This window comes from Ornithorhynchus anatinus, chromosome 2, assembly GCF_004115215.2.
Source record: "Ornithorhynchus anatinus isolate Pmale09 chromosome 2, mOrnAna1.pri.v4, whole genome shotgun sequence".
Taxonomy (NCBI): domain Eukaryota; kingdom Metazoa; phylum Chordata; class Mammalia; order Monotremata; family Ornithorhynchidae; genus Ornithorhynchus; species Ornithorhynchus anatinus.
The window spans coordinates 111,164,162-111,191,927 of NC_041729.1; the positions used below are offsets into that span (position 1 = coordinate 111,164,162).

The following is a 27,766-nucleotide window of genomic DNA, read 5'->3' on the forward strand; positions in this document are numbered from 1 at the left end:
GTCTCCACCATTGACTCTCTCCCATGCTGCTGCTGCCCAGCACAGGTAAGTTTTGACTTGTAGCAGATTGCCTTCCAATCACTAGCCATTGGCCAAATTAGGAATGGAATGGGTAGGCTTCTACTTGACTCTCCCTCTCATAGTCAAGACTGGTAGAGTACTGGAAACTCTCCAGGTGCAACCTTGAGAAGGGATTTACTGATGTAGACAAAGCTCATTCTGGGCAGGGAATGTGTCTACCCACTTTGTGGTATTGTACTCTCCCAAGCACTTAGTATAGTGCTCTGCATAGAGTAAGTGCTCAATAAATACTTTTGATTGATATAGGCATCCATCCGCTGGATGCACATCCAGGAGGAGAAGATACATCCCTCCCACCAAAGTCATTTCAGGCCACATAGCCTTCCCTTCCAAACCCTGACAGTTCTACTATTGAAGCTGGATGGGGGGGATCACTGGACAGGGACGGGCATCATGTCAAGTTCTCATCTCTCATAATAATAATAATGTTGGTATTTGTTAAGCGCTTACTATGTGCCAAGCACTGTTCTAAGCGCTGGGGTAGACACAGGGGAATCAGGTTGTCCCACGTGGGGCTCACAGTCTGCATCCCCATTTTACAGATGAGGTAACTGAGGCACCGAGAAGTTAAGTGACTTGCCCAAAGTCACACAGCTGACAAGTGGCCGAGCTGGGATTTGAACCCATGACCTCTGACTCCAGAGCCCGTGCTCTTTCCACTGAGCCACGCTGCTTCTCATCCAGTGCTTAGTATAGTGATCTGTACACACTAAGTGCCAAATAAATCCTCTTAATAATACTAATACTACTGAGCACTCCCACAATGTTCTATTTGTTAGGAGCAGTAAAAGTAAGGGTTCACCAGTCCAACCAGATTGTCTAAGCCACATGATGTGGCGTGCAAGGGATGCTTAAATGGGCAAGTGCCTATAAGAGCACAGACCTGGGTTGACTATTCCTTGTACTCTCTGTAGGCAGGGAAAGTGCCTACTAACTCGGTTGTATTGTACTCTCCCAGGTGCTTAGGACAGTGCTCTGCACAGAGTAAGCCCTCAATAAATACTATGAAGATGATGATGAAGGCCCCTAGTGTTGAGCTAACACTAGGAGTTTTATGTCCTTCACATCAAGGATCAATGCCATAGGTTGGTAGGATACCTCTATAAACGGTTCCTCTTCCTCATTTCAATGGTTTATTGTTTTGGTTTTTTTTATAAATAGCTGCCTTTATGCAGGATAAGCTAATGGAATCATGGATGTCTGACTGCTGAAACTGACCCCGAGATTCCTGATTCTCTGAAACGATCAGTAGGTTGGAGCTAGCATTGCTGTTTGATAATTTAGGACATTATAGTTTTTAAAATAGTCTTGGTAGAGGGGAAGGAAATTGGAATAATGGCAAAAGCTGACACCCAAAATAATTCTTCTGTCATTTGAAGGATGTCTAAGATCAGGTTCACAGGGTTGTGTGAGGTGAAGTTGCTGAAACCTAGCATTTAATGGCCATCTTAGAGTATTTTTTTCCTACCTTTCCAGCCTGCAATCCAGCAGAAATAAATGGCCATTATTTGTAAACCGTGGGTGGCGGGGATTGTGGGGGGAGAGGGAGACTCAAGTGCATATAATATTTGCTGTTAGGCATTTTCAAAAGGAAAAGTACACTTTATTATAGCAAAGAAACTCTTTTTTAATTTTCATCGGTTCAGAACTAATCTATACAGACACTGGCAATAAACAGAAATCCCTTCCTCCAAAGCATGTCACCCAGGGAAGATAAGGAGTTCAGTGAACAAGGCCAGGCTAAAGACTCCTCCACCCTTCAAAAAAAAACCCTGAATCCCAACATAAAACAGCCTCCCTGAGACCATGATGCTATTAAGAAGTCCTGATAGTTGTGTTTTATCCTGGTCCACTCTGGATGCTCTATCAAAGCAACGTGCTACACAGATCGGGATTGTAATGAATGAAATAGTGCAAGGTACTGAAGCAATGTAGACCCAGCCTTAGGGTTATTTGTCAAAGACTGTGCCATTATTATTCCTCATTGAGCCCTGTTCCAAGTTTCTGCAGATCAAAAGAACAACATCTGTGAAAAGCTGATGTCCAGTAAATATAGGAGGACACCAGTGGACTTCAGAACACCAGCAACACGAATTATTGAAGGGATGGAATTAGCGAGTTGGGGCTTGGTTTTGGTCTTGGTGTCTCTTGGCATACAGACTTTGAAGACCTCCCAGTCCCAACCCACCCAAAATCAGCCAATGAATCAATCAAACCTCTGATTGAAGGGAAAGGCTCATCTATTGGCAATTGGTTGGTGCAGCTTTCCGTGTTGCAGGGTTAACATGATCCTTTGGGGTGCCACTCCTTGAAATGATGGACTTTTCAATTAGTAGTTTTCACCAGATCTCCCAAGGTGCAATATATCACAGAGTTTCATCAGATGGGTGGAGAAGGGATCAGGGGGAGTGACTTCCAGAATTCTTTTCACTTTGATGTACTGTTTTAAGTTGAATCAATCAATCATATTTATTGAGTGCTTACTATATGCAGAGCATTGTACTGAGTCCTTGGGAGAATAGAGTTTATAGACTTGGTAGACATATTCCTAGAATCTCAATCATCAGGTCTTCATTCAAAGGGATATAAATTTTTTTTCCTTTAAATGCTCAAGTAAGAACTCAATTTTCACATGTTGTACTCTTGATTTGAACCACAGACAGTGTCTTCCATTTAAAGCAGTATGCCCTTGCATAGTTGAAGTATTATATCCAATTTCAATAATTTTGAGTTCTAAGACTATTTCTGCCAATGTCTTGTTGAGGTGCCATTGGCAGGACTGGGCATTATTTCATTCACCTGTAAAACAGCGAGTAATATCATCCTTCTTCAGAGTGAGAGGAGCTTTCATGAATAATCATCCTGCATGATAAATGATAAAATGCAGTGTGTTTGTGCACGCCTTTAAAAAAAAATCTAAGGAATTTCACTAACGGTCTCTGGCTGGGGAAGAGATGTAACAAAGTGAGAAGCAATGTGCTCTAGATAGGAAAACACCATTGTCCCATTGATAGTAATTTTCCATAGCATTATGGGGAATAATGGATTTATTATTCACTGGGTTTCCGTTATTGGTCATCCAGGTCAAGTTGGCAACCTGATTTTAACCCCAGTTCATCCCTGGCTACCCCAACACTGGAAACCACATTATTTTAGGTAAGGCTGTGGTGGTGACTGCTGCACTTGCATTGAATGGCTTAGGCAGAAAGCTCAGTCATCCCTAAGGAGTAGAGATGGAACTCCATTTTAGAGCAACAACGTGATTACTGCTTTTTTCAAGTGATATTAAAATGTTCCAATGTTCCAGACTGCAAAGCGAAATGGGGCAAGTGATTTAATCCATTACTGATTTTGTGCACTTCACTGCGTATAAATGAATGTTTTCCATGCAGGTGATTAGCTCCAAATCAGATGGCAATGCTTAGTCAAAGCTAAAATATATCACCCTGAGTGTTGGATTGAGTTCCTTAATTACTAGAAGCCTATCTACTGTGGGAATTGATTGGCTCATGAGACACGATGTGCATCTTACCCTAGAGAAATTGTCTGACCAGGACACTTAAGTGAACAGTCCAGGAAATTGTGAGTTCAAATCTTACCTCTCTGCATTAGAAACTTCAGCATCACACTAATAAAACTCCATGTGATTTCCAAGGGCTGTATCATTGGATGCAATCCCTTTAAGAATGTTCAAAAGTTTTAAATATAAAGAAAAAAACCCAAGAATAACACCAAATTTTCTTTTAAATAGCTCCCAGATACCTTCTGAAATAGCTTTAAAGAAAAAATCACCATTTCGACAAATGATTAAACCCAGTAAGAAATGTGCTGCCCTTAAATGAATTTGTAGATGATACACAACTGTCACAATTCATTTAAATATTCAAAAATAAAAAGTTAAGTTTGGCATATCTTCTAAAATGACAACAAATGAAATAGGATGACTTCCACATTTCCTGAACTATTTAAAATTTCATCCTCTGTGATTTTCCATCTTTGAGGTTTCTTAAATTTTATCCTTCTATATTAGCTTGCTAAGTCATAACCTATACTTGGTGTTCTTAAAAATACATGGTAAATTTCCTAAATATCAGTTGTATTCCTACATTAAATAGCTATAAGCCACTTCTAGTATCTTTTTTCACCTTAAAAACCATAAATATCTCTCTCAAAGTTTCTGAATTTTTGGCACTCACCCTTGGATATCCTCATGGGCCATTTTTCCAACGGTCTGGGCAGCTGTAACAAGCAGCTGTGATGTTCATTTTTCAGTCCCAGCTAAAAATGCCATCCTGATTGTTGGATTGAGCCCTGCGATAACCAAAAGCCAAACTACCCTGATGCATGGCACCCTAGAATCAATCTGCATCAAACCCCAGAAGACCTTTCTGGCCAAGGTTTCTGGGTGAACATCAATAGCTGGATCCATGCCAGAATGAGATTTACAGGTCTTAAAGCTGGTTTAAAAATCAAATCTATACAGCAGAATTGCCAAGACAGAGTTGTGTATAAGGAAGAATAACTCAAAAACCATCCACTCTTCATTTTCCCCCTTCAGTCTCCACCCTGCTTCAGCCAAAAAAGCATCCTTGTGGGAAAGAGTTCTCCAGACTCGTGCAAAATGAAAAATAAAAACTGAAAAGGAATGGCAACCCCTCCTCCATTCCCTGTGTTAAAGTGCTTCCTGGCTTGGAACTTCCTTCCCACTCCACATATGCCAGACTAGTCCTCTCCCCGCTTTCAAAGCCTTATTAAGGTCACATCTCCTCCAAAAGGCCTTCCTTGATTAAGCTTTCTTTTTCACTACTCCTTCCCCTTGTGCATAATCCATGCACTTGGATCAGAACCCTTTGGCCAGTTGGTTTTCACCTCATGCTTAGCCCCACAGTACATATGCACATAACTGTAATTTATATTAATATCTGCTTCTCCCTCTAGACTAAACTCATTTTGTGCAGAGAACATATCTACCAACTCTGTTGTACACTCCCAAGCATTTACCACAATGTTCTGCACACAGTAAGCACTCAATAAATACCACTGATTGATTGATTGGATCCAATCCCCATCAACTAAATATCCTAGTTCTTAAAACTCATGATCATTGTCTGTGGCCTCCTATGCTTCTGTCTTCTAAACCCAGGTTCCTAGACATCAATTCAAGGTCTCTGAGCACCGAGAATGGAAATTCTCTCCAAACCAGTGAGAGTGGAGGAGATGTAGGACTATGTGAACCCTTCTTGATGTTGCACAATAAAACTAACCAGGATGCTGAAAACACATGAGGCGGTGTGACACCCTGCTCCCATATGGCATGACAGAGAATCTGACATGGAATTGCTGAGAAAGAAGTTATCCCTAAATGGCCTATCCTAATCAACTGGCGTCAGGTAAATAAGAGGGACAGGAAAGGTGGCAAAATTTTCAGCTTAAAGTATAACCCCAAACGCTTGGCTAAGCAGTGAGTCTGGGAATATCAACAATTCTCCATTTCTTAGGATCAAGAGACTCAAATGTTTGTACTTAGACCAATGTGGGTTGCCCCACAAACAATCCTGTAGAAGAGATCTCTGTCTTTCCTCTTAATTTAGAGATATAACATTACTGTTGGCCACACCATGCCTATCCCTTGTTTTTCTCCACTGCCCTATAGAACTTGGGGAGATTTTAGGCTGTTGATTTGGTCTCAGGGCAAAATTAGCCCTGCACTGCTAGGCCCTTTTTTAAATGAGACTAGTGCTGGGTCTTTTATGCCATTCTTATAGACTTTGAGAATTGAAAAGGTGAGTCTGTTCGTAAGCCAAACCTTAACTGAAGCAGAGTATTAAGCATTCTTCCATAAATGGTGTTCAAAAAAAAATCCAAACTCTTCACTCTGGAATTTTCTTCCAGAATCAGTAAAGGCACGTTATTTTTCTTAGGTCTGGAAATAAATGCCACTGTTTGAAGCGAGCTAAACAAGAGCCGTCCATGGTTTTCCTCTCTTCCCACTCGCTCCCACTCATCCATGGCTCGGCTGCCCAGAGAACGTTTCAATCCACATTGTGAGTATCCAGTGGATTCAATTGCACGGTAAGATTTTCGCGTACTACGCTACCAGCTGGCTAAACCAGTCCCCAGGGTTCCACCCTGGCTCTTCTCCACTATGGCTTTTCACTTCCACTTCTAGCTGGGGGATTTTCCATCTCCGACGCCTGTCTGGCCAGCCGGGGCGGAGGCACAGGTCTGGTCCCTTCGGCCAGACCTTCTTCTTGGACCGTGCCGAACCGGGTCTTGGTCAGGAGGGGCTGGCGGAGCCCGTCGGGACCCGGAGTTCGGACCGCGGGGCCCCGAGGGGACGGGGCATCAGAGGGCTGCCCTCTGCCGGCATCTCCAGCCACTTCATTCCTCCATTCCATCTGGGATTGTGTCTGAATGCGCTTCTGGTGCTGATCCATCAGGAAGCGCCTGGCCCGTGGCTGTAAATTGAGCATCGTGGTTCCTGCATCTGGTTCGGAGTCACTGCTGGTGCCCTCTGTCATTGAGATATGGGGAAGGATTAGTGTTATCAGAGGGCCTTTTTAAAGTTTTAACCAATTTAACCCAATTTCTACCCACTACACTCACACAAACACACAAATATTTTATTTATGTATGTATATATGTATATATGTATATATCTGTGTATATACCAGCACTTAGAAGAGTGCCCAGCACTTAGAACAGTTCTTGCCATGTAGTAAGCACTTAACAAATACCATCATTATTATAACTCATAAATTCATATCATTAGGGTTAACTCCCCACCAATTCCCAAAATGTAATCTCTTCAAATTTTGTTAAGTCTGTCTACATATTTTCACTGCCAAAATGGATTGAAGTTAATTTCAGGCATTTGTGAAACAAACTGTCAAAATAGCCACTGCTTCCAATAAAATGGGTATGTTTTTGGAAATGGTATATTTGGAAGGTTGGGTCATTTTTCAATGTGTCACACATTCTTTTCCCTGGGGGATTTCCCATCTCCCCACTTTGTAATGAGATCACTAGCCCAGACACCAGTTATTGCTTCTCTCTTGTATGTGTATAGTCACACTTTTTGTTCACTGCAGAGACTTTAGATAGTTCTAAATTTTTGATGAAAAATTACCCTAAATTAAGCAGGACAGGCTATACATATTGCAAATGTACCAGCAGATAGCTCTGATGTTGAATGTTGGTTTTGATATGTGTTTCACTAGCAATGTAGGAAAGTAAAAATATTTACTGAACAAATACTTGCCATACATTGCCATTTGTGAAACTTAAAAATAAAAACCACAGTAAACAAGTACTGCTTAAATCAAAACATGATTTTTATCCAAATTAAAAAAAGTTAAAATGGAATCCAATATACATATGTTCTTTTTTATGCTTACATAAATCTCTCTCTCACTCTCTCTCTTTATATATATGTACATATATATGGTAATTTTCAGATTTGAGTCATATATATGGTTCAAATCTGATAATTACCCCATGAATGGTATTTTTTAAAAAAACCCAAATGCTGATATATTGAAAATGACTTCCATATTTGCCTCAGAAGCCAACACCTCCTTTCTCTGAATTAAAGGTAAAATTGTGGCCCACACAGCCACCTCTTTACTTAATAGATGTATTATGAGGATGAATAATAAGTCATTTTTTATTCATTCATTCACTCATTCAATAGTATTTATTGAGCGCTTACTATGTGCAGAGCACCGTACTAAGCGCTTGGAATGAACAAGTCGGCATATACACTGAGGGCCATATAGGAAAAGTGAAGTATAAATGAAAGTTATGCATATTATAATAAACATGGGCTTCTTAGGGAGTTAAGAACCAAGGGTCATATAATCCATAATTACGAGTAAGGGTTAAAAGTCCCTCCCAGCAAGCCAAAAGTTAAATCAATTAGAAAAATTCTTCCTACATGTATTCATTACCTGAATGAGGCATATTATTTTTCCTCTGAAACCTCTCAGAAAATTTGGCATTCTTAGGGAGTGAGAGATATCGTGAAGTGGAAGTAGAAGCCTGGGTAGAAATCAAAAAGAACTTTATTTACAAGGGAACAACTAAAAAGCACAGTATCTTCAGGGCTCTAGAGCTGGAGGATTGGGAGTATACGTTTAATACAAAATGGGCATTTTAAAAACAATCTCCTATAAATAACACTCCATTCTTTTCATTCACATTGCCCCCTCCTACCTCACTTCGCTACTCTCTTACTGCAACTCAGCTCTCACACTTCACTCCTCTAATGCTAACCTTCTCACTCTAAATCAATCTCTTCTATCTCTCCAATGACTCCTTACCCAGCAAACTGCCTCTGGTGTGGAATGCCCTTCCTCCTCAAATCTGACAATTACTCTGCCCACCTTCATTCAAAGCTTTATTAAAGGCATATCTCCAAGAGGCCTTCCCTAAGTCCTCCTTTCCTCTTCTCCCACTCCCTCTTCATTGCCCTGACTTGACCCCTTTATTTAGCCCCCCTACTATTCCCATAGTATTCAAGTACATAACTGTAATTTATTTATATTAATGACTCTCTCCCCTCTCCAAACTGTAAACTCATAGGGAATGTAACTGTTATACTGTTGTACTGTACTCTCCCAAGAGCTTGCAGAGCACACAGTAAGTGCTCAAAAATTATGATTGAATGAATAAATTTAGAATTAAAATATTTTTGTTTTCGAGTGCATACTGTAATTTTTCCAAATATCCATCAATGAATAGAGCACTATACTAAGCATTTGGGAATATGACACAGTTGGTAGACGTGATCCCTGCCCACAAGAAACTTACAGTCTATAGGGGTGAGATAGATGTTAACATAGATTAGGGAAAGGGGAAATCTGATCACACACATGGGGATTCCACTCCAAGATTATATGCCTGACCTCTTAGCCATAATGATGAAAGCTGGGCTGGTTGGGGGTGCAGGAGTGACAGTGAGAAGGGAAAAGGTTTGGGAATTGTGAGGATAAAGTCTCCAGCATTCTGGGAAGCAGAATGGCCTGATAAAAAGAGCATGGGCCTGGGAGTCACATGACCTGGGTTCTAATCCCAACTCCTCCATTGCTGGATGATTATGGGAAAATAACTTCCCTATGCCTCCAATTTCTCCTTTGTAAAATGGGGATTGAATATCTCACCCCTTGAACTATGAGCTCCATCTGTGAGAGGACTGTGTCTGATCTGATTGCATTATATCTACCCCAGTGTGATACACAGTAAGCACTTACCACATACCACAATTCATATTAGTATTATATTCTGGGATATCTTTACCACAAGCCCTCCCCATCTCCCCCATCTCCAAAAAGCATTCCATGATTAAGCCCTCCTTTCCTCTTCTCCCTCTCCCTTCTTTGTCACCCTGACTTGCTACCTTCATTCACCCCTCCCCCAGCCCCACAGCACTTATGTACATATCTGTAATTTATTTATTAGCGCCTGTCTCCCCTGTGGGCAGGGAATGTGTCTGTTTATTGTTATAGTGTACTCTCTCACGCTCTTAGCTCTTAGTACAGTGCTCTGCACACAGTAAGTGCTCAATAAACACTAATAATGAATGAATGAACCCCAAAATCCTGAGCATGCACTAAGCACATTTCAGACTTGATAGGGAATTCAAAAATGGAAATGATCAAGTAAAGTCAAAGACAGAGTAAAGTAGGCTGGGACATTTAACCATGACAGTACCAATTTTGGAAGACATATAATTTTCAAATATCTGGCTACAAAAACCCAGGATAATCACGAATAGACCTTGATATAGGGATAATCTACAGAAGATACCCACTTGAATTCATTCCTTAAAAAATCAAAAATGAGCTGGTGAAGTAGTAGTACTATTCATTCAATAGTATTTATTGAGCGCTTACTATGTGCAGAGCACTGTACTAAGCACTTGGGATGAACAAGTCGGCAACAGATAGAGACAGTCCCTGCCGTTTGACGGGCTAGTACTATAGAGTAAATAATCCGCCTGAAGAAAGTCATAAACTGTATGGCCACTGTGGGCAGGGATTGTCTCTCCATTGCTGAATTGTACTTGCCAAGCACTTGGTACAGTGCTCTGCACATGGTAAGCATTCAATAAATACAATCGAATGAATCACTGAATATTTGCAGAGTGAATAACAGTGGGCCACTTTCTCATGTGCTGTTTTGGGACTAGCCTATTCTCTGGTCTCAGGCGAGTTTACTCAGGATTAGGATTGTGGTATTTTAAATTACGGAATCCCTTGCACCATACCCGTCGCTCCCGATTCAAGCTGTTGTCTTTCTTTATGCTTTCCCTCAGGCTGTGCCGGCGGCGGATGAGAATCTCTTTGGCTTGTCTCTCACTTGTGTCGGTGCTGAGATTGTGTCTGTTGTAGGACAGCGTCTAGAATCAAAACACATTGGTGACCTTGAACAAAAACCCTCACAGATTTCTGGAATGGGAAAATGATGCTGATCAAGTCCTTTGCATTAGGATTGGTTAAACACCTTCAGGAGGTGTTGATTATCATTTACTAAGTCCACTTTCTAGAGATGTTCTGTGAATCAACACTCCTCTTCGATAAACAAGTATTTCCTTGGAAAGTATTTGCGTTCTTAGGAAAGGAGTTCTTTAGGAAAGGAACAAAACTGAGTGTTTAGTATTGGCAAATAGAATGCACTTTTCCTTCTGAACATGCATTACCTTCGGGAAAAACACAAACAATATTGGCCACAAGGGGTTGCTATGTCCTTCTGTTTCATTTAACTGCACTTCCCCCTATTCTCCCGCAGTGTAATCTCAGTGTCTAAGAAGGGGGTAATTGACACTTAAGGTTTTGATCGGGATGAAAACGAAAGGAGGAAATAAATTATGTGAAACTGAGGCTCAGTATGATACTTTTCAGCTGTTCTACTCTACACACAGACCCATGTTTAAAAATTGCATGTGATAAAAGGATTCTCGGGTCCTAAAAGAAAATAAAACCAGGACATTTTTGCTTTCTTTTATCTCAGATATGAAAAAAGATCTTTCCAGGCAAGGACAAAGGTATGCTTTAGTGAAAAATCATGGCCTTCTTACTCGTTGCCTTATTTGGTAGAGATTCCGGGATAATATTTGTCTCATCTCATCCATTTCAACAGGAGTGAGTTTTCTTATTTTTTCATCATGGTAATCACTGTGGAGATTTGGAGAAAGAATTACATCATTTCAGTGCTCTTAAAATACGAACATTATTAATTTTCCTTGCAAAACAGCAATCTGCAGTTTGAAAAATCTCAAAATGTATTTTATTAATCTCTTTAGACAATTGTTCAAAAACACACTATTTTCTGAACTAATTTTTTTGCTGGAAAGCATCACTTTTAGGAAAATGTCCATAGCAAATCCTGGCACAGCTGTTTCTGGAACTAGGTTCTAATCCCCTCTATGCCATTTATCTGCTGTGTGACCTTGGGCAAGTCATTTCATTTCACTTCCTTGCGCCTCAGTTCCCTCATCTGCAAAATGGGGATTCAAACCTCGTACTTCGACTGTGAGTCCATGTAGGCCCTTACTATCTTGTCTCTACCCCAACACTTAGTATAGTGCTTAGCACATAGTGAGTGCTTAACAAATACACACTTATTATCATTGTTATTTTTATGATTGAAGTGAAGATGATTCCCAACAAGGCCAAACACAGAAATCGGGCCTAAATGTGATCAATCAATCAATCATATTTATTGAAGGTTTACTAAGTACCAAGCACTGTACTAAGCACTTGGGAGAGCACATACAACAAAATTAGCAGACACATTCCCTGCCCACAACAAGCTTATGGTCTCCTGATTTTCCTATTGGAAACTCTTCAAGGAGACGGGTCAGGTAAGGATCCAGGGCTGTAAATATTTGATGGTTTAGATGTCCTCTGGGACTCTAATCACCAGGGTATCACAGAGAATCACAAGTCTGATTCTCCAGATGAAGGCTAAAGAATTATTGCTATGAACTCATAAATGGAGAACCCCACCATGAAAGCTCTGTGTGGCCTGGGAACGTGTCTGTCAACTCTTGTATTGTACTCTACAGAGCACTTAGTAGAGTGCTCTGCATGTATAAGTGCTCAATAAACACCACTGAGGAGGAGGATGAGTTTTTAAAATAGTATTTTTTAAGCATTTACTAAGCACTGGGCTAATTATAATTACATAGTTCATGTTACATGTGGGGCTCATCGCCTTAATCTCCCATTTACAAATGAGGTAACTGAGGCACAGAGAAGTTACTTGCCCAAGGTCACACAAAGAACAAGTGTCAGAGCTAGAATATGAACCCAGGTCCTCTGACTTCCAGGCCCATGCTTTATCCACTAGACCACACTGTTTCTCATGATGATGACGATGAGTTTTGAGGGCTTGGGAAGGAGAAGGAAATGTTTTCCCCATCCTATCTATCCCATGACTGGAACTTGTTGTTACAGAATGGCAGACGGAATTGTAGCAGGGCAACAGTACATGTGACTGGGACATGTGAGTGGAGCTGCCCCCACCCTCAAATGCAGCCCTGCCTCCACCATCCTTCCAACAGTTTCCCCCACCCACACGGCAGATGCCAGATGGTGCTGGCAGCTGCAGAGACTGCCAACTCCAGAGATGTGATTCTCCCCTCAAAACAGGCACGAATCCAGTTTGAGGATAAAATCTAGGAAGGAATTAATTATCCCAGGAAGCTGTGTAGGCCAATACGGTAAGAAGGAGTGTAGATAAATTCATTGGCAAGCTATTCATAACAAGATGATGGATGTTAAGTGGTCCATCACTAGCCATGAGGGTGGGTAAAAATCACAGGTTTCTTTAAACATCATAGACAGAGTCCTGGGTTGACTGGACCATGCAGCTGACCCAATAGCGGCATTGTTTTTTTCTTCTATTCATATGGGGTAGAATTTTTAAAGAGAAGACAAGCCTAGTGGAAAAATCACATGCCTGCGAGTCAAGAGACCTGGGTTCTAATTCTAGCCCTGCCACTTGCCTCCTGTATGACCTTGGACAAGTCATTTAATTTCTCTGTCTCAGTTCCCCAGCCTGCTGTATGACCTTGGGCAAGTCATTTCACTTCTCCATGCCTCAGTTTGCCATCTGTAAAATAGGGATTGAATATCTACTCTCCCTCCTATTTAGACTGTGAGCCTGTCTGGGACAGGGGCTGTGTCTAACCTGATAGTCTTATTTCTTCCTCAGTGCTTAGCATAGTGCTTGGTACATATTCAGCACTTAATAAATACAATTATCATTATTATTAGTAAGGAGGAGGTGGAGGAGAAAGGAGGCCCCTCTCTCCTCAGCATTTAATATCAGAGAACTAAGCTTATTATGCAAAGGTGAGACAGAGTTTGCCAGCTTATCGGGATAGTGAGGGATGATATGGAATATTTTTATTCCACATCCATTCATTCAGTCATATTTATTGAGCACTTACGGTGTGCAGAGCACTGTATTAAGTGCTTGGAAAGTACAGTTTGGCAACAAATATCCATAACAAATGTCCATAATGCACACCTGGCCTTCCATAAGTGAACTGCCATATTTGTGGCATTTCCCACAGGGCAGCTGCTAACCTGACTCTTGCCCTACACCCGTCCTTCATTTTCCTGGCTTGTGAAGGATCATTTAACATTCTGCTGGGGCAGAACTCCAGATTCCCTAAAGTTGGAACTGTTATCCAAGCCACAAGGCAGGGATTTTATTTTTATTTTTTAATGGTATTTGTTAAGCGCTTATTATGCGCTAAGTACTGTACTGGGGTAGATACAAGCTAATCATGTTGGGCGTAGTCCATGTCCCAATTAGGGCCTAGAGTCTTAATCCCCATTTTACTGATGAAGTAAATGAGGTACAGAGAAGTGAAATGACTTGCCCAAGGTCACAGAGCAGACAAGTGGTACAGCCCACATTAGAACTCAGGTCCTTCTGACTCCCAGGCCCATGCTCTATCCACTAGGCCAAGATGCTTCTCAATCCTTTACCTAATTTTGCCTCATCCAGGGATCCCAGAGTCTAGGGGCCCCTAAACCTCTCCACCCCCTAGGAATGGAGAAAACTCCACTGCTTCTCTTTAAATTTATCCACTCTCCCTAGCCAAGCCCAGGGATACTCCAGTCAAAGCCTAATTATGACAAGTTTATTTGCTAGAACAGCCAGCCCTTTGCTTTTCAGAGGCTATGCTCCCCTTCCTCTCCTTTCCATCTCTCTACTTATCCCACTCCTTCATTCCTAATATTCGTTAGATTCATTCTTCTACAAATTCATCAATTAAAACCCCAGGTGCTTGGACCGGTTAGTACTTCAGCAGGGGGCATTACTTCATTTCCAGTCCTTTTCTTCTTTAAGAAAAGTCAAATTAACAGTAAAAGAACATGATATAAGACTTTCTCTTCTTTAACCTGAAAGAGCAGCACATTCTTTATAGCAGTAATCCTTTCCTGTGCCAATGAAAAAGGTTGCAAAAATGACATCTTTGTGTATTTTCCTATGATGGCAAAAGTAGAATTACAATGATTAAATACTAAAGCCATTTTAACTTCCTTACAATAGCTAGAATATATCAAAAAATCAAATCCTCTAGATTGTAAGCTCCTTGTCTGCAAGGGGACATGTCTAATAATAATAATAATAATTGTGGTATTTGATAAGTTCTTAGTATTTGCCCGGCACTGTATTAAGCACTGGGGAAGGTACAAGGTAATTAGTTGGACACAGTCCCTGTCCCATTGTGCTCACAGTCTTAATTCCCATTTTATAGATGAGGTAACTGAGGCACAGGGATGTGAAGTGACTTGCCCAATATCATACATACAACAGACAAACATAGGATCAGGGATTAAAACCCAAGTCCTACTTACTCTCAGGCTCAGGCTCTATCCACTAGGCAATTTTGTTTCCCTGCAGAGTCTACCAACTCTGTTATACTGTACTCTCCCAAGTGTATAGTACAATGTTCTGCAAACAGTAAACACTGAATGCCATTGGCTGACTGATATCAAAAATCAATCACTTAAAAAAAAGCATAGTTCACTAAATAAATCTGTAAACACCTCAAATCCCATAAACCCAAAAAAGAAAGAGGACAGAGGCAAAGAATAAACCCATAAATATAGATATTCAGAATTGAGCTTGGTATGACTCAAGTGTGCTTTTTTCATCACATTTGTTAAGCGCTTACTAGGTGGAGAAGCTGCGTGGCTTAGTGACAACAACGCGGATTTGGGAGTCAGAGGACATGGGTTCTAATTCCGGCTCTTCCATTTGTCTGTTGTGTGACCTTGGGCAAGCCACTTAATTCCTCTGTGCCTCAGTTACCTCATTTGTAAAATGGGGATTAAGACCGTGAGCCCCACATGGGACAACCTGATCACACTGTATCTACCCTAGTACTTAGAACAGTGCTTGGCACATAATAAACATTTAACAAATACCATAATTATTGTTATTATTATTACTAAGCGCTGGGGTAGATATAAACTAATCAGATTAGACAAAATCCATGTCTCACATGGGGCTCACAGTCTTAATCCCCATTTTACAGATGAGGTAACTGAGGCACAGAGAAATTAAGTGACTTGCCCAAGGTCACACAACAGTCAAGTGGCCAGAATGCTCACCAACTATGGTGATATTGAGCACTACTGATATTAGGCATTGTGCCAAGCACTTGGGAGCATACAGGAGTAGCAAGACGTGTGTTTCCTGCACTCAAAGCAGCATGGTTTAGCAGAAAGAGCCCGGGCTTGGGAGTCAGAGACCGTGGGTTCTAATTCCGGCTCCGCTGCTTGTCAGCTGTGTGACTTTGGGCAAGTCGCTTAAATTCTCCATGCCTCAGTTACCTCATCTGTAAAATGGGGATTAAGACTGTGAGCCCCATGAGGGACAACCTGATTACCTTATATCTACCCCAGTGCTTAGAACAGTGCTTGGCACATAGTAAGTGCTTAGCAAATACCATTATTATTATCATAATAGATTTGGGGCAACAGACAAAAATGATAAACAGAATAAAAAATAATTTAATGTTCAGATAAATAAATGGATAAAAATAAACGTATGACCATGTGTGCTGCAGAGGGATGTGATCTAGGCCTGAATAGATGGCCTCTGGGCATGAAGGAATCTTACAAAAAAGAAAAGACAGCCCCAGAAACTGACATCCCTATTAATTAGACTTACTTTAGAGAAGCGAAGGACGGTACTGTACTAATCATCCCAGTCTCTGCCATTTCTATAGCATGTTTGATTTCTAGCTTTTTGTACAGGGAAACAATGCTGGATTTGGGTTGGTTTTCTCGAATCAGAAGCCTCCTCAGATATTTATCATCAAACTTTTTAAACCTGAAAAGAAACACAGATCTAATTAGTAGTCCCAAGGATCAATGATGACAGATATGGCTAAATCTAACAGATACATTCGTGAATACATATAAAACTATGACCTTCATTCATTCAATCGTACTTATTGAGCAGTTACTGATCCAAACACTTATCCTATCTCCACCTGGACTGCATCTGTCTCTTCACTGACCTTCCAGCCTCCTGTTTCACCCAATCCAATCCACACTTCACTCAGCTGCATAGATCATTTATCAACCGAAGTGCTCGGTACATGTCTCCCCACTCCTCATGAACCTCCAGTGGCTGGCCATTTACCACCACATTAAACAAAAACTCCTTACCACTGGCTTTAAAGCACTCAATCAGCTTGCCCCATCCTATCTCACCTCACTAATCTCCTTCTTCAGCCCAGCCCGCAAACTCCACTCCTCTAGCATCAGCTTACTCACTATTCCTGATCTTATCTATCTCCCTGCCAACCCCTTTCCCACATCTTCCTCCTGGCCTGGAATGCCTCCCCCTCCACATAAGCCAGATTCATTCAGTAGTGTTTACTGAGCACTCAGTGTGTGCAGAGCTCTGTACTAAGCACTTGGAAAGTACAATTCACCGAGAAAGAGCGATAATCCCTGCCCGCAATGGCCTTATGGATCACCACTCTCTCCACCTTCTGAGCATTATTAGGGTCACATCTTCTCCAAGAGGCCTTCGCCAATTAGGCCCTCTTCTCTCTGTCTCACTTTTCCATCTGCGTCATCTATGCACTTGGATCTGTGACCTTTAGATATTTGATAGTCACCCCACCCCAAACCCCACAAAATTTATGTACCTATCTTTCAATTACATGTTATAAATTATTTATTTGTTCATATTAATATCTGCCTCCCCGTCTAGACTGTAAGCTTGTTTACAGGCAAGGAACGTGTCTGCTTATTCTAATATACTCTCCCAAGTGCTTAGTATGATGCTCTGCACATAATAAGGGCTCAATAAATATGACTGATTAAGAAAATGGAGTTTCTTACCAGTGGAAGATGTGTAAGCTCAAAATACCAGTTGGTTCAAGAAGGGGTGGGATAAATTATTGAATTAGACATCCACAATGGGATACAGAGAAAGGTGACATATTTAGAGGGGAAGGATAGGAACATCTCTACCTATTAGGTTATATGTTTCCTGACTAGCAGTGAGGCATAATGGAAAGAGCATGGGTCTGGGGTTCAGAGGATCTGGGTTCTAATCCTGACTCGCCACTTGCCTGCCCTGTGACCTTGGGAAAGTCACTTCACTTCTCTGTGCCTCAGCTACCTCATCATTAAAATGAGGATGAAGACTGTGAGCCCCAACTGGGACCTTGATTATGTCCAACCTGATTAGCTTGTATCTACCTCAGCTCTTAGTACAGTGCCTGGCACATGAAGTTTAACAAATACCTTTTTTTTTTTAAAAAAAAAAAGCAGGACACAATTTATCCATGTGTCCTGGTGCCTGTGAAATGGAAGAATAAAGCTCAGTATTGATACTGCTCCTGTTAGGCACAGAAAGTTTTCCAGCAGGCTCCTGGTAACACAACCTCAGGAATGACACCCAGGATTCTTGATTCCATTATGCGGAGCTTAGCCCACAGGCAGTTTGCAGACTAATGGAAAAGAGATATCTACCAACTCTATTACAGTGAACTCTTCTAAGCACTTACTACATGCTTTGTACCCAATAAATGCTCAAAAAATATTATGATTGATTGACTGATCTACTCCCTAAAAGTTGCACTGTAATAACGCAATCCATGTCCAGCCTTACATCCTGGGCCAGCAAGTGCTGATGACACTTTATTTGGAGCAAATATGTCAATAAGACAGCAGAAAGAACAGAAAATGTCCAGAATTTTCTGGAAAAGAAAGACACTAAAATAAATTACAATTTGGGGAAGTAGCAGAGTACAGAGAAAGGTACATAAATGATGTGGGTCTAGAGGTTCTGGTAGACAGAGAGCAGGCGAACTCTAACCACAACTCCTTTGGGATTTCCAGATCCCTTGAAAATTCTGACCAATAGCTGGACTTTTGTCCAATCCCTGAACAAATGAAAGGCTTTCCAGTTCAGAGAAAGTTCTTCTCCTTCCTATTACCTACTTCCCAAACCTTGTGATCTCACAAGACTCTTTAGCTGTAGGAAAGAGAATTCTCCTGGCTCCACTGTTATAGTACAGGTTCCATGGATATTGAGAATATACTGAGCTCCCACTTTACCCTGAAGTCCCTTCCTGCCTGACCCAGTGGTTTGTGCTTTGTAGCACTCTCAGTTTAGGAAGCAAATTCTTCTCCCATAATTATGCCTGATTTCTGGAGCAGAATCTAAATTTCCTTGAGGTGCCCATAAAGGGCCTCTGCATTAGCACTTTAGGCAACCACGGTGTCTGAGTCTTCCCTTCTTTCTTGGAGGGAAGAGGAGTTGGGTAAATTATAGATTAGGAAGAAGCCACATTTCTAATTACAACCCTAATCCAGGTAAAAATGGGTGTCATTCAGAATCCAAGCTTTGCTAGCTGTACTGTGAGCCCACAGTGGAGACTGTGCTATAGTGAGTTCCTTTCAAAACCATGAATAACTGTGGATCTAAGAAACAGCCCCCTACAATCCTGTCATTTTTCCTTCACATCTCTAAAATCCATATTTTCCTCTCCATCGAAAACGCTACCACATTAATCTAAGAATTTACCATATCTTGCCTTGACTACTGTATCAGTCTCCACAGTGAACTGTCTCCTCTCTCTTCCCACTTCAGTCCTTACTTCGTTCTGCTGTCCAGATCATTTTTCTAAAACTCCAGGTCTCCCCATTCTTCAAGAACTTCCAGTGGTTACCCATTCACCTCCACATCAAACAGAAATGCCATATCATAGACTTTACTTCTTTCCCCATCCTACCTTACCTCACTCATTTCCTACTACATCCCAACCCACATGCTTCACTCCTCTCAACACCAACTTACTCACTGAACCTTGATCTCATCTGTCTCACTGCAGACCCCTTGCCCAACTCCTCCCTTTCCTCTGGAATACCCTCCCCCTTCACAATCGACTGATGAACACTCTCCTACCTTCAAAGCCTTATTAAAACCATATCTCCTCCAAGACACCCACCAACTAAGCTCTCATTTCTGCTACTCTCTCTCCTCTGCATCAATTATGCACTTGGATCTGTACCCCTTAAGCACTTGCTATTCACCCCACCCTCAGCCCACAGTACTTTCACACATGTACTTTCCCTAGCACTTAGTTCAGTGCTCTGCACATCATAAGTGCTCAAAAAATACCACTGATGATGATGATATCCATCTGTAATTTAATGTCCGCCTCCCCTTCTAGACTGTAAATTCCTTTGCACAGGGAACATGTCTACCAACTCTGTTGTATTCTCCTAAGCACTTAGTACAGTGCTCTGCACATAGTAAGTGCTCAATAAGTACCACTGACTGCTTTCAGCCATCATGCTACCACAGTCCTTGATGAGGTGGCCCTGATGTATTCCAAAAAATTCTATTAACCGTAGTCAGCTGGGGATGAGTGGTTATATTTGAAGTACAGTAACTTCTTTTTGGTTCCCAACCATCTGTGCTGTGTGCCAGAAGAGGTAATGTCTGGTTAAGCAGGTATTTGTGGGGGGTGTTTCTGGTGAGATTTGTGAGACTGGATGCATTGTCTAGTGTCAAGTGTAACTTGCATCCTGTGTTTAATACTTTAATTAGCTACACCAATGAAATCTTCCTTTCCTTGGGCCTGACTCTTGGTTCAATCTAAGACCTTTCAATGCCATAGATTCCTTCCTATATGTCATGTCTAGCTACTTTCAGGAAAGGGCTAGCAAAGCTTGGATTCTGAATGATACCCATTTTTACCTGGATTAGGGTTGTAATTAGAAATGTGGCTTCTTCCTAATCTATAATTTACCCAACTCCTCTTCCCTCCAGGAAAGAAGGGAAGACTCAGACACCGTGGTTGCCTAAAGTGCTAATGCAGAGGCCCTTTATTGGGCACAACCCACTGGATCAGGTAGGGAAGAAATAAAATCTATCTTTATCTGAATTTGCTGAATTTGTGATTCAGATCATAAAATCAACCCACCACCTGCCTTAATATTTCATTACTGTTATTTTCCCCTTTTTTCTCAAAAGTAGAAATAAACAAGGAGAGAAATAATCCTTGAGGAGAAATTATGGATTTATTTGCTTTTTTTTCATTCCACCCTCCTGTCCCTAAGCCAAACAACACAAAATTATTTCCTGTTTGCTGCTCTTGCTGGCTTTGAGAAATGATGGGTCCACCCTCTTTGGGCACTGCTGACAATCATTACAGGGGTCAAGAGAAAGTGTTATAAAAATATAATAAATTGGGCAGCAGGAGAGTAAAAACGTCCATCACTTTGGGAGAAATTACTTCTCTCCCTCTTACTTTCTACATTAAATGCTTCCAAGATGTGTGCTAGATTATATCAATATATTGTGGGAAGTTTCTGGGCATGCCCCAGAATCTTAATACACTACATAATTTCATCATATCTACATGGATGTGCTCCTGTGCTTAGCAGCAGTCCTAAGTCATGCCTGATGAAGTAAACAATGGTGTCCAAACTGGAGGACCCCTAGTTAGAAAAGACTGTATGCAATCATGTAAAAATGGTGGAAAGAAGCAAGAAGGGAGAGAGAGAGAGAAAGACGGAGAGACAGAGGGAAAGAGAGAGAGAGAAAGGAGACGGAGAAAGAGAGAGTTTTTCACTGTTTTTTTAGCTGAACTGTTTTGAGGGTGAACCTAAGTCCATGCTCCCCAATATAATGTTTTCATCAAGCATTCTTACTTGTCTCTCCAAAAGTTGTGACCCCAATGTCCACAAACATCTTCAATTCCAGTCTTCACATGATCAAAAAACTGAAAGACAAAATACAAGTTGATTACTAATCATAGTGATCTTCTGCACTACTGGTTTATAACAGATTGACACTAAAACTACTGAAAATGTATTATGTTGAAAGAAAGAATAAATGAATGAATGTTGAAAGAATGAATGCTGAATGAATGAATGATGAGTTTAAGGTTCATGTACGTCAGGAACACAGACCTAGTACATTCAGTACTGAATTGTAGCCAGTATTAGGTAAAATACTGAATGTACTCTTAAAAACCACAAGGAATCAGGCTAAGCTCTCTTGGTCATCGCCTTGGCATAGGTAAATTCAGACTGACGCTTTCTCTCCTCCCCCCAAAGCATTCAGACTTTCATTTTGGAGTAGCTTCCCCCAACTTCACTTCCTTTCACCCACACTTCACATTTCCTCATTTTCCTTCAGCACATAAGCAGTAAAGTGTGCAGGTGAGTACTTAGGTTCCTTCCTCCCTTATTTTGCCTGTTCAAATTAACCAATTTATTTTCCATTTCTTTCCTTCAGTGTCATCACTGAAGTTAAACACACCCGACAGTGTATTTCTTCACTGACTGCTGGCTGCTTTTTATTAGATCTCTTAACATCCAGGAACTCCACCAATGGACGAATGGTGATTCCCTGCACAGGAAAACAAAAGAGAGAGCATTGTGTTACAAAAAAAACATTTCAACCATTACCTTCATTTGGTGATTATATCATGAAAATACCCCCAAAGATTTCAAAGCAGAAGATTATTCCAGTATTTTCCCAAAATGTCTTGTACAGTGCTCAAATAATATTGTTACTGATGATGGTGAGGAAGAGGGGTGAATGCGTGTGTGACTAAATGGAGATTCTTCAGTCCTGACACATTGTGTACATAAAATGTCTGTCTTGAGAGACAAGGAGGCAAAGGAGAAAATTGTCAGGCACTGATGTCCCAACCTCCTGTCTCTCCCCACTTCAGTTTATACTTCATTCTGCTACCCATTGTTGGGTAGGGACTGTCTCTAATTGTGGCCAAATTGTACTTTCCAATCGCTTAGTACAATGTTCTGCACACAATAAGTGCTCAATAAATATGATTGAATGATGAATAAATACTGCCCGGATTATCTTTCTACAGAAACATTCTAAGCATGTCACCCCTCTCCTCAAAAATCTCCAGTGGTTGCTCTTTATCAAGCAAAAACTCCTATTGGCTTCAAAGCTCTCCATCACCTTGCCCCCTCTTACCTCACCTCCCTTCTCTCTTTTTACATCCCAGCCCACACATTCCGCTCCTCTGCTGCTAGGCTTCTCACTGTGGCTTGTTCTCACCTGTTCTGCCATTGACCCCTGGCCCACATCCTTCCTCTGGCCAGGAATGCCCTCCCTCCTCAAATTTGCCAATCATACTTCCCCCCTTCAAAGCCCTACTGAAGGCTCACATCCTCCAGGAAGCCTCCCCTTTCCTCTGCTCCCCCTCCTTATTACCCCAACTCGCTCCCTTTGCTCTACCCACTCCCCAAAGCACTTGTGTATACATGTATACATGTACATATTTACAATTCTATGCATTTATATTAATGATGTGTATATATCTATAATTCTATTTATTTATATTGATGCTACTGATGTCTGTTTATTTGTTTCGATGCCTGCCTCCCCCCATTCTAGCCTGTGAGCCCGCTGTGGGCAGGGATTGTCTCTGTTGCTGAACTGTACTTTCTAAGAACTTAGTACATTGCTCTGTGCACAGTAAGTGCTCAATAAATATGACTGAATGAATGATGAGACTGTAGATCCCACACTGGCCTTTTAATCCACACACTGATTCATAATTAAATTTTCCCGTACTTGCCATGTTATCTTTGATATCAAATCAATCAATTATTGTGATTATTGGTATTTCTTGAGCTCTTACTGTGTGTAGAACATTGTTCTAAGCTACTGGAAGAGCACAATACAACAGAGTTGGTAGAGTTGTTCCCTGGCACAAGGAGCTAACAGTCCAAAGAGGGAGACAGATGTTAAAATATATTACAGATATATGAATAAGGTTTCCTCAACTTTAAAATGGGGATCGGTTACCTGCTTTCATTCCTACTTCGATTGTGAGCCCCATGAAGGACAGGGACTAAACTCAACCTGATTAACTAATATCTACCCCAGCATTTATAACAATGCTTGACACATAGTAAGAACTTAACAAAACAATAATAATAATGATGATCAGTGTAGTAGCTGTTTGGATAGTGAGGAAATGGGGAATTTTAGGATGTTATGAAGGTAACTGACAGGATTACATAAGAAACAGTATAAATGGGTTGAGTAAGAGAGATAAATAAAGGATAATGCCAAAGTTAAGGGCTTGTAAGACAATGAGGGTATCGGTGTTGTCTACAGTGATGGGAAAGTGTGGGGTAGCTAGGACAGGATTTGGGTGGGAAGATAGGGAGTTCTGTTTTGGACAATGTTAAGTTTGAGGTGGCTTCGGAGTCAGAGGTCATGGGTTCGACTCCTGGCTCTGCCACTTGTCAGCTGAATGACTGTGGGCAAGTCACTTAATTTCTCTGTGCCTCAGTTACCTCATCTGTAAAATGGGGATTAACTAAGAGCCTCACGTGGGACAACCTGATTACCCTGTATCTCCCCCAGCGCTTAGAACAGTGCTCTGCACATAGTTGGTGCTTTAACAAATACCAATATTATTATTATTATTATCCAGGTAGAGATGTCCTGGAGACAGGGGGAAATGTGAGACTGCAGAAAAGGAGAGAGGTCATGGCTGGAAAGGGGGATTTGAGAATCACCTATGTAGAGATGGTAGTTGAAACCATGGGAAAGATTGAGTTCTCCAAGGGAGTGGGTATAGATGGAGAATAGAAGGGGACCCAGAACTGAGCTTTGAGACACATCTCCAATGACAGAGAGAGACAGGCAAAGGAGGAGCCTGCAAAGGAGATTGAGAAGGAACAGTCAGAGAGATAGGGGGAGAACCAGGAGAGGACAGTGTCAGTGAAGCCAAGGTTAGGTAATATTTCCAGGAGAAGGAGGTGTTCCACAGTTTCAATGGCAGCTAAGAGGTCAAAGAGGATTAGGATGGAGCAGATGCCGCTATATTTGACAAGAAGGAGGTCATTGGTGCCCTTAGAGAGGGCAGATTATATTCGTATATACATATATTGTTTGATGTTCACAATCCTTAGTACCATTTTCTCTTTTGCCTTCTTGCCTCTTGTTCCTCACAAAAAAGAAGACACTCCATTCTTGATAGCACTGAGTTATGCTGGTCTATCTTTAGCAGTAAAATCCCAGTTTTCAGGTACAATGCAGCATTGTCTGACACTTTGTTTTTTTATTTCCTTAAAACATCCCCTCTGTCCTCCTTGTTGGTTCCACAATTTCAGCTGCCCATACAGCAGCTTTCAGATAGCTGTCATTCATTCTCCTTCTACCCAGGATAGTTGCTCTGAGGTGAACACAGCTTCAGTCTAGAGAACTGACTTCATCATTCCTGATCCCATCTTACCATCTGATGTTGAGCTGAGCTCATAAATGAAGCTAATGCCAGGTGTAATGCTTGTGAGTGTTCCAGAAATCGGGGCATTGTAGAACTCTAATGATTATGATTATGGTACTCATTAAGTGCTTACCATGTGCCAAGAACTGTTCTAAGCACTGGGGTAGATACAAGTTAATCAGGTTGGACACAGTCCCTGTCTCACATGGAACACAAATTCTCAATCCCCATTTTCCAGATGAGGTAACTGAGGCCCAGAGTAGTAAAGTGACTTGCCCAAGGTCACATAGCAGACATCTGGCAGAACCAGGATTAGAACCCAGGTCATTCTGATTCCCAGGCCCATGCTCTATCCACTAAGCTTCTCTACACTGCTGCTTCACTACAGGTCTGCAGTCCTTAAGTTCAATCTGGAACCTGATACAATGCCTGCTGGAACATTCTGTTTGAGGCACCAAAATGATAGCGTGGTTTCTTGGTTTCGGTTTTTCTTGTCTATTTTCTTCTTCTTTGCATTACTTATCAGTGTGCTGCCTCAATAACCAAATTCTGTTACAGTATTTAATTCTATGCTGCCAATATAAACTGTCAGTTTCATCATACATGACTTTCTGGGGCTAATATATCACCTCAGTTTTCTTTAGAATTATCACTAGTCCATAACAGCCGGTCAAGACAAGTTAGTGTCTGTGGGGCTTTGGATGATGCATGAAGTCTGTGGAGTTGGAAGAGTTTCACATAGGTATTCTAACATTGTGTCCAGGTCACATGTTGCAAAAATATACAAGTAACTAAATGTTGTCTGTGCTACTTTTCAGGCACTTATGAAAGAATACATTTAACCATATTTCAATGCAAATTAAAAACCTAAGTTGCCCAGAATATTATATGTGTATTTCTTCAAAAACTGAGTTTTGCACAAATACATTTTCTCCTACCAGCTTGCCTTCTATTTCCAGTTCTATCTTTTTTTGTGGTAATTGTTAAGCACTTATTGTGTGCCAGGCACTGTACTGTATCCACCTTGTATTCACCCCCACGCTTAGTACGGTGCCTGGCACATCGTAAGCACTTAACAAATACCATAATCCTTGTCCTTCTCCTCCTCTTCCTTGTCATCCTCCTCCTTTTCCTGCTCTTCTTCCTCCTTCTGCTCCTCCTCCTTCTGCTCCTCATCCTCCTGTTCCTTGTCCTTCTCCCTCTCATTTTCTTCTTCCTGCTCCTCCTCCTCCTAATAATGATAATTCTGCATCCCAAGAGGGTTGAAAAAGCATAATGGTGCAGCAGAAGAGAAATGCAATGTGGACACGGAACAAGGAGAAGTTATTAATAAAAAATTTTGTATTTGCTAAGTGCTATAAACCAAGCACGGGGGTAGATACAAGATAACCAGGTCAGATGATTCCTGTCACTCATGGAGCTCACAGTCTCAGCAGGAGGGATAAAAAGTGTTTAATCTCCATTTTACAAGTGAGGAAACTGAGGTGTATGACAGTTAAGTGATTTGCCCAAGGTCACACTGCAGACAAGCGGAGGACCTGATATTAGAAGCTAGGTCCACTGACTTCTGGGCCCATGCTCTTTTCACTAGACATACTGCTTCACCTAGTACTCCTCTCCCTAGGGACATTCCTACTCTCTTTTGGCCTGTTCCATCCTTTCCTCCAATCCTCTCCTTAACTCCCATTACCTCTTTTCTCCCCTCTCTTGCCTCTTGTCTATTTAAATTGAAGGCTAATTAAAATAGAAGAAATGATAAAATAGAAGAAATGACAACAGTGAAATCATTTAAAAACACATGTTATAAGGCCTAGGAGGTGACACAAATTGGTCTCTTGAATAAAAAAAAAATGATGTGACTGCTCCATGACCTTGGGCAAGTCATTTAACTTCTCTATACCTCAGTTTCCTCATCTGTAAAATAGGGATTAAAACTATCAGCCCTATATGGCACATGGTCTGTGTCTAACCTGATTACTCTGTACCTACCCTGTGCTTAGCACCGTGCCTGGCACATAGTAAGCACTTACCTAATACCATAAAAAAGTCAGAATCACATCAACTGCCAGAAAGAGATATAAGTCTCTTGAATTTCAGAACGAGCTCCACTCCATAATAATACTCTGAAAATATGTTTTGTAATCACTAATTTTATTATCATGATTATATTTATCTCAGATAGCATTGCTGTTACATGAAAAATGCTTTCACCAAACTGATTACAACAAAACCCTGTTGGACTGAGAGGGTTTGTTTTCTGTTCCTAGAGTGGCTGCTCACTGGATTTTGTACATTTGTGCTTTGGAACATACAAAAGACCCAGCTATCATTTAATAAAATAAATTAATATGAAGCAGCCTAGTTTAAAAAGCATGGGCCTGGGAATGAGAAAACCTGTGTTCTACTTCTAATTCTGTCAATTGCCTACTGTGTAACCTAGGGCAAGTACTTTAACTCCTCTGTACCTCAGTTGCCTCATTTGCAAAATGGGGATGAAATACCTGTCCTCCCTCCTACTGAGACTGTGATTTCCATATGGGATAGGGACTCTGTCCAGCTGAATTAACTTGTACCTATCCAGTGCTTAGAAGAGTGTTTGCTGCATAGTAAGTGCTTAACAAATACCATTTTTTTAAAAGGTCATCATGTTTCACTGTGATAAAGGAATGATACAGCTAAAATATTCAGTAAGTTTGCTACCTACCACTAAGAGAATGTCTATACAAAGGAGAGAAAATATAAAAAGATTAGTTTTCAAATATTGCATAAGCATAACTGCTTTTGGATACAATTATTTCAGATGATAATAATAATAACAGTATTTGTTAAGGGCTTACTATGCGCCAGGCACTGTTCTAAGTGCTGAGAAAGATACAAGACAATCCAGTTGGACACAGCCCC

At 41.1% G+C, this 27,766-nt stretch overlaps 1 protein-coding gene and 1 non-coding gene across 2 annotated transcripts in view; both read right to left on the reverse strand.

Annotated features, from left to right (window-relative positions):
- Positions 1 to 55: 55 nt before the first annotated feature.
- On the reverse strand, positions 56 to 193 carry LOC114809882. Its single transcript, XR_003757654.1, has one exon. It is a non-coding gene; the product is annotated as a small nucleolar RNA SNORA7 (small nucleolar RNA).
- A 4,603-nt stretch (positions 194 to 4,796) lies between these two features.
- Positions 4,797 to 27,766, reverse strand: part of SLC9A2 (solute carrier family 9 member A2) — a 90,668-nt gene continuing 67,698 nt past the window's right edge. Inside the window, exons 6-12 of the mRNA XM_001514625.6 lie at positions 21,910 to 21,999; positions 21,297 to 21,367; positions 16,282 to 16,443; positions 11,159 to 11,255; positions 10,349 to 10,480; positions 8,031 to 8,121; positions 4,797 to 6,595 (exon numbers count right to left, since the gene is read on the reverse strand). Of these exons, the coding sequence (XP_001514675.2) occupies positions 6,225 to 6,595; positions 8,031 to 8,121; positions 10,349 to 10,480; positions 11,159 to 11,255; positions 16,282 to 16,443; positions 21,297 to 21,367; positions 21,910 to 21,999 (1,014 nt within the window). The 3' untranslated portion in view covers positions 4,797 to 6,224. The remainder of the gene's footprint in view (positions 6,596 to 8,030; positions 8,122 to 10,348; positions 10,481 to 11,158; positions 11,256 to 16,281; positions 16,444 to 21,296; positions 21,368 to 21,909; positions 22,000 to 27,766) is intronic.